Source organism: Octopus bimaculoides, chromosome 21 (assembly GCF_046866305.1).
Source record: "Octopus bimaculoides isolate indiv1 chromosome 21, ASM4686630v1, whole genome shotgun sequence".
In the NCBI taxonomy this organism is placed as follows: domain Eukaryota; kingdom Metazoa; phylum Mollusca; class Cephalopoda; order Octopoda; family Octopodidae; genus Octopus; species Octopus bimaculoides.
The window spans coordinates 26,485,399-26,492,476 of record NC_142948.1 but is presented as its reverse complement, the minus strand read 5'-3'; the positions used below and the strand labels follow the sequence as shown (position 1 = coordinate 26,492,476).

At 39.6% G+C, this 7,078-nt stretch overlaps 1 protein-coding gene across 2 annotated transcripts in view; it reads right to left on the bottom strand.

Moving 5' to 3' along the window:
• Nucleotides 1–722: 722 nt before the first annotated feature.
• Nucleotides 723–7,078, bottom strand: part of LOC149131527 (uncharacterized) — a 13,456-nt gene continuing 7,100 nt past the window's right edge. For both annotated transcript variants that reach the window (XM_089338957.1, XM_089338958.1), the window contains 3 exons: nucleotides 3,252–3,444; nucleotides 2,013–2,220; nucleotides 723–1,108 (listed from right to left, as the gene is read on the bottom strand). In XM_089338957.1, the coding sequence (XP_089195083.1) occupies nucleotides 1,019–1,108; nucleotides 2,013–2,220; nucleotides 3,252–3,444 (491 nt within the window). In that variant the 3' untranslated portion in view covers nucleotides 723–1,018. The remainder of the gene's footprint in view (nucleotides 1,109–2,012; nucleotides 2,221–3,251; nucleotides 3,445–7,078) is intronic.

Genomic DNA, 7,078 nt, shown 5'->3' with positions numbered 1-7,078 from the left:
CACTAAATAAAACATAAATAAAAAGTGGCGCCGGCCAAATCAGAAAGATCCCAGCCCACTAACTTTTCTACCTGTATATAAATATAAACTGTCGGTATGGGGTATGTTTACCTACTACGAATATTTCCTATTTAGTACTGGGGATGTTTCCTTTACGAGGACGTACTCCTGTATTTGTCTGAGGGTTGGATCCTTTGGGTGCTTGGATAAAATGCAGATGTCAAATTGACCCAGGTTGCCTCCATGTTGGTCCTTGGCATGTTGGTAGGGTATGGAGGACTGTTTTTTTGTCGTCATATTGTCTCAAATGTCCATTTAGCCTTTCCGCAATGCTCCTAGATGTTTCCGCTATGCGTGTCATGTTCATGTCTTTACAAGCACCTTTACAAGCATCTTATGCTGTAGCCTACATTTCTAGTTCTACAGTTAAGGCCATGGTTAATCCTACATTCCATGCAGTTATCATTGGTGCATATGGTATTCTCAAAGGGATACCTCCTACATAGTTGTGATCTGATGGAGTTCCCTGACTTTTCAGCAATCTTAATGTTGAGTTTGGTCACCTTCACTCCTGCGCCTATATATATATATATATATATATATCGGAGATATATTTGCCCGGGATCGGATCAGAGACCATAGGTCAATGTGGAACATACGTATTAATAATTTCCAAAATAATAAAAATAAAAAGTACAAAATATAAGACAAAACAAAGACTGTTAAGTTCACTAGAACATTTATTTGGTTTCAAAATTTTCGTTGCTCCAACTGCGTCCTCGTCACTGTCACGGCTTCAACGCATGTACACACACATATGTATGTATCTATATACAGATATATATATATACAAATATGTCTGTATGTGTGTGTGCATGTATATATGTATGTATGTATGTACGTATATGCAGGACAATTAAGTTTTACTCTTTAAAATGAGTCCGTCATTTTGTGTGTTTTAATGATAGATAGATAGACACAGAGAGAGAGAGAGAGGCATCCAATCCTTAAGGTGTTTTTATGCTTTTATGGACATCTCCCATGCCATACATAAATTGACTTTCTTCGTGTGTCTGTCGATTGCCGTCAGCTTCATTTTGTAGTCTCCCTAGAAAGTAAACAGAAAAAAGAAAAAGAAATTATTAAAAAGGTACATTTTTACTGTGGTCGTGATTTTGGTAACGTCACATTGGCAACTTAGTATATATATATATATATATATATATATATATATATATATATATATATATATATATATATGAGAGAGAGAGGTGTGTATGTATGTGCGTAGGCGTGGCTGTGTGATAAGAAACTTGCTTCCCAACCACATGGCTTCGAGTTGAGTGCCATTGCAGTTCACTCAGCAGCCAGAAATGAGCAATCTTGCAACTGACCGGCGTCCCGTCCAGGAGGTGAATATACACGCCACCGAAACCGAGAAACTGGCCCTATGATTCTATATGACTCGGAAGTCCATTCGTTACAAGCATTTAGGCCTGGTATTCGGTTCGAGGGTGGAGGCGCAATGGCCCAGTGGTTAGGGCAGCGGACTCGCGGTCATTGGATCGCTGTTTCGATTCCCAGAGCGAGCGTTGTGAGTGTTTATTGAGCGAAAACACCTAAGGCTCCACGAGGCTCCGGCAGGGGATGGGGGCGAACGCTGTTGTACTCTTTCACCACAACTTTCTCTCACTCTTTCTTCCTGTTTCTGTTGTGTCTGTATTTCAAAGGGTCAGCCTTGTCACACTCTGTGTCACGCTGAATGTCCCCGAGAACTACGTTAAGGGTACACGTGTCTGTGGAGTGCTCAGCCACTTGCACGTTAATCTCACGAGCAGGCTGTTCTGTTGATCGGATCAACTGGAACCCTCGACGTCGTAAGCGACGGAGTGCCAACAACAATTACGGTTCGAAGAGGCCTGCCTTGCTTCTTTCCACCAATCATGAAGGTTATGCGAAAGTTATGGGTACTGCTCTTCTTTCCTAACAAAGATAAACAAGAAAAAACTTACCTGGACAAGAAGGGCTGCGGTAGAAGACAGAGTCGGTAATTTCAAAGAAACGTTTTCAATGCTCATCTTCTGCACAGGAACAGGACACTGAATATTGATATTCTCCTGAGACAAAAGAGATTCGAGTTGGATAATGACGTCAGCCATTTTGCCTCCCCAATTCTCTTTCTTCAGCCGACTGAAAAGGGTACAGGAGTCATGGTATGTGCTGCAAGGTTAAAGAAGACATGCAAGAGATGAAGAGTGGATGAACGCGAGGGGATCAGGTTAAAACTGACAGTGGGTTATTTCGGTAAAACGGGATTTGGTAAAGAGGGAAACTTCGTATTCTTTGTGTAGGGGGAGGGGAAGGAAGGAAGGAAGGAAGGGAAGAAAGGAGGAAGGAAAGAAGAGGAAGGGAAGAAAGAAGAGAGGAAAGAAAGGAAGAAGGAAGGAAGGAAGAAAGTGTGTAGGGGATGCAAATGACTGAGCAATCCACAGACACGTGTACCCCTAACCTAGTTCTCAGGGAGACTCAGCGTGACAAGGCTGACCCCTTTGAAATACAGGTACGACTCATTTTTGCCAGCTGAGTGGACTGGGGCAACGTGAAATAAAGTGTCTTGCTCAAGGACACAACGCGTCGCCGGGAATCGAACTCACGACCTTACGATCTTGAGGCGAATGCCCTAACCACTGAGCCACGCGCCTTCACTTTGCAACACAATACGTCGTACCACACCGCGTTGCAACGCAACACATTATAACACATCGTATTACAACGCATCGCACTATAGTGCATCATACTGCATTGTACCACACTACAACACATCGTATCACCCCCGCAATGCAACGTATCGCAACACATCGTATCAAAACGCATCGCACCATAGCGCATCACATCGCATCGCAACGTAACGCATCACAGTGCAGCCCATCGCATCACATCGTATCGCACTGCAACGCAACACATCGCATCGCACTGCATCGCACCGCAACGTAACGCATCATAGTGCAGCTCATCGCATCACATCGTATCACACCGCAACGTAACGCATCACAGTGCAGCCCATCGTATCACACTTCAACGCAACACATCGCACCGCAACGCACCACACTACAAACGCATCGCAACACAATGCAACGCATTGTAGCACAACACACCACCCCAACACTCAACACATCTCGTCCCAACCAATCAAATACCTACATAGCAACATGCCACAATTATACGCTATATGAAATGACAAAGTGACTTACCATGAACCGAAATGAAAAACGCACGGAAGTGGAACCCATCCAAATAAGCTACTTCTAGAGAGGTCTAGTTTCACATCAGAGCCATTGAGGACTTTTTTAGTTTCTGCTCTAATTGTTAACGTGATGGCTTTTCCTGTTACGACTGGATTTGGAGCAATGTCGAAATCATGCATCACAATTGTTTCTTTACTTCCTGTATAAAATATACAAATACATTGATATATGTGAACGTCTGTGCATAGATATAGGTGTATAAAAATGCATGTATATATGAGTATGTATACATTATATGTATGTGTGCATGTTTGTGTAAATGTGTATATCGTTAAAGGTGTGAAATTGCTACAATCCTTTGGACGATAACCGAAGAGGATTTAGTGACATTCTATGTTTGTATTTTCCGTTTGTTTGTACTTATATATATGTTATATATTTTTTTAACATAGTCGCAGGAGTGGCTGTGTGGTAAGTAGCTTGCTTACCAGCCACATGGTTCCGGGTTCAGTCCCACTGCATGACACCTTGGGCAAGTATTTTCTATTATAGCCCCGGGCCGACCAAAGCCTTGAGTGGATTTGGTAGACGGAAACTGAAAGAAGGCCGTCGCGCGCGCGCGCGCGCGCGTGTGTGTGTGTGTGTGTGTGCGTGCGAGTATGTATTTGTTCCCAGCCACCCCATGACAACCGGTGCTACTTTGTTTACGTCCTCATAACTTAGCGCTTCGGCAAATGTAACAGACTTTAATAAAAAAAAATAAGTGCTGAGGCCGATTTGTTCGATTGAACCCTTGAAGGCAGTGCTCCAGCATGTCCATAAGCCAATATCAGAAACATATAGAAAATGAAATGTATGTATGTATGTGTGTGTCCATGTATATATATCTATATATACATATATGTATGTCCATAAGTGTGTCTGTGTATATATACGTTCATGAATGTATATTTATCTTTGCATATACACACATGTATGTATATATATATATATATGCTGCTATATTTAAATGTCTTGCCCGCTCACGTTTTGGTATGCTGCTATATTTCATGTTGAGAACAATTTAGGTCTTAATAGACACAAGATGTGATCTATTTCTAGCGCATTAATTGTCCACGTTAGTGGTCGACGTTATTTTTTAATATATATATGTGTGTATATATATATATATATATAGATATAGATATAGATATATGATTGTATGTGTATATCTGCGTATTTGTATGTACACACTCCTTTAAAACACAGAGAAACCCGCAAGTGAAGATTAAGTACTCGATACCATAAGGTAGAGTGAAGATATTTGTTCATTTCGATAAGACATAACTAGGCATGTCTCCTTCGTTTTCCACTACATCAGAGTGCTAGTATGTGCTCTGTGATATACTGGAAAACGAAAGAAATACGGCTGATCTTGTAAGTACTATTATTAAATTCGATGATTTTTCACCTGGGCAGTAACGTATGTTTGGGGTCTGTTGTGCACTCAGAAGGGAAAAGAGGGAGGTAAATGTCAGAGAAGAACTTCCGGAAATGCTGGCGTTTTAATAAGTATCTTGTTTGTTCTTAAAAATAAATTAAGTCAAGCATAATACTTATATTTTAAACAGCGACAGATTTTTGACAATCGTGGCTGATTGATTGGTACAACGATCGATTCATTAAACAATCGATTAGTTAATTGGTTAAATAGTTAATCAATTGACAAATAAAATATAAAGAAGTGACATAGAACCAGTGCGTGTGTTTATTATTGGCATAATGACTCTACCCGAAATACAACACAATTTTAAACTCATTTTCAAAATATAATTTTTGTTATTAGTGAGTAGAAGTCTGCCTGAAGACGCACCAATACCCAAAATTTGTGGTAAATATAATAATGTTACTCCAAATTTATCTAAAGAACTTGTAGACTTAAAAAATAGCGTTAAAATTGTTTTACTATATTTTTTTATTTGTTTCAGCCCTAAGGCTTTGGCCATGCTGGGGCACGTCTTTATTCCTTGAGTTATTTACCGAATGTAATTTAACCATAGACTCGCTGCCATTGAATTAAGGATTTTTTTTTAATGGGTTTATAAATATTGCATTCGGTTCTAATGTTTCATTTTTCAGAAAGGTGGCGAGCTGGAAAAATCGTTAGCAAAACGGACAAAATGCTTAGCGACATTTCATCCGTCTTTACGTTCTGAGTTCGAATTCCACCGAGGTCAACTTTGCCTCTCATTCTTTCGGAGTCGATAAAATAAATAGCATTTGAATACTGGAGTAGATGTAATAGACTTAATCCCTCCCACAAAATGGCTGGCCTTGTGCCAAAATTTTATATCAATATTTTATGTCTAAGAAAAATCACGACTACCTTTAAAACCTCCGGCATTCTTTAAAGAACCTTTTTGTCACGATTCCCCCACATCCTTTCTCTTTTGAGTACACACTTGGTAGATATAGACGGAAACCTAGTTTGTTTCCGTCAAAGGCGGCGAGCTGCCAGAAACGTTAGCACGCCGGGCGAAATGCTTAGCGGTATTTCGTCTGCCGTTACGTTCTGAGCCGAGGTCGACTTTGCCTTTCATCCTTTCGGGGTCGATAAATTAAGTACCAGTTACACACTGGAGTCGATGTAATCGACTTAATCTCTTTATCTCTCCTTGTTTGTCCCCTCTATGTTTAGCCCCTCGTGGGCAACAAAGAAATAAGAAACGTTAGCACGCCGGACAAAATGCTTAGCGGTATTTCGTCTGCTGTTACGTTCTGAGTTCAAATTCCGCCAAGGTCGACTTTGCCTTTCATCCTTTCGGGGTCGATTAAATAAGTACCAGTTAATCATTGGGGTCAATATAATCGACTTAATCCCTTTGTCTGTCCTTGTTTGTCCCCTTTTGTATGTAACCCCTTGCGGACAGTAAAGAAATAAGGAAACATGGTTTGTTCTGTTAACCACAGATTTGGGGGTCTACCAATACCTCGTGGATGTAATTTTGTCAAAAATATCCCATTCAGAGACCACACCTTTCTCCTCCCCTTCTCCGACCCTGTTCTCATTTCTCGGTGGTACCTTTAATCTCAGATTAGGGTTAAAACCGCTGCTACTGACACTTTGGGTACGTTTAACGAATTGCACACTTTGGCCAATACTCGAGTTAAATCTCTAAACTGAAGTCCAAACTGCATAGCTTTCGTCCACTGGTCTTAAACGACGCTCTGACAGATCACCTTCGCTTTCCTTAATCCTTTGATGTGGAGGCCTTATCGAAACAAAAAAAAAGGAGAGAAAAACTAAATAAATTATAATAATCATTTCTAAATTTAAAGAAGAATGTGTTAGTCATATATATAAAAAAAAAAAAGCTTGAATATTAAAATAAAAATTTACGTTTTATAGCCGCAGTGACGTTAACAATAGCACCTAATTACCACGAATCAGTTTCATGACAACTACTTGAGAAAAATATATATACATACATATATACATACATATATATATCATACACACACACATATGCACATATATATATATATATATATATATACACACACACACATATAGTTTCTTCTCTACTTTCAACCCATACATAAAAACAACGGCACCGTTTTTTTTTTGTTTTTTTTATGTCGCTTCATAGAAATTCTTCTTTCTCTAATTCCCCTCTCGTTACGGAAACAAATTGATCTCTATTTTTTATTCAGATTTATTTTTGTTCTGCATCTAGTTTTTTTTTTTTCTTATTTCAAATATTAACATTATCTTTCATTTCTCTACGTGTTGTGAAACAGAAATACAAAAAAAAAATACACACACACACACACACACACACACACACACACAC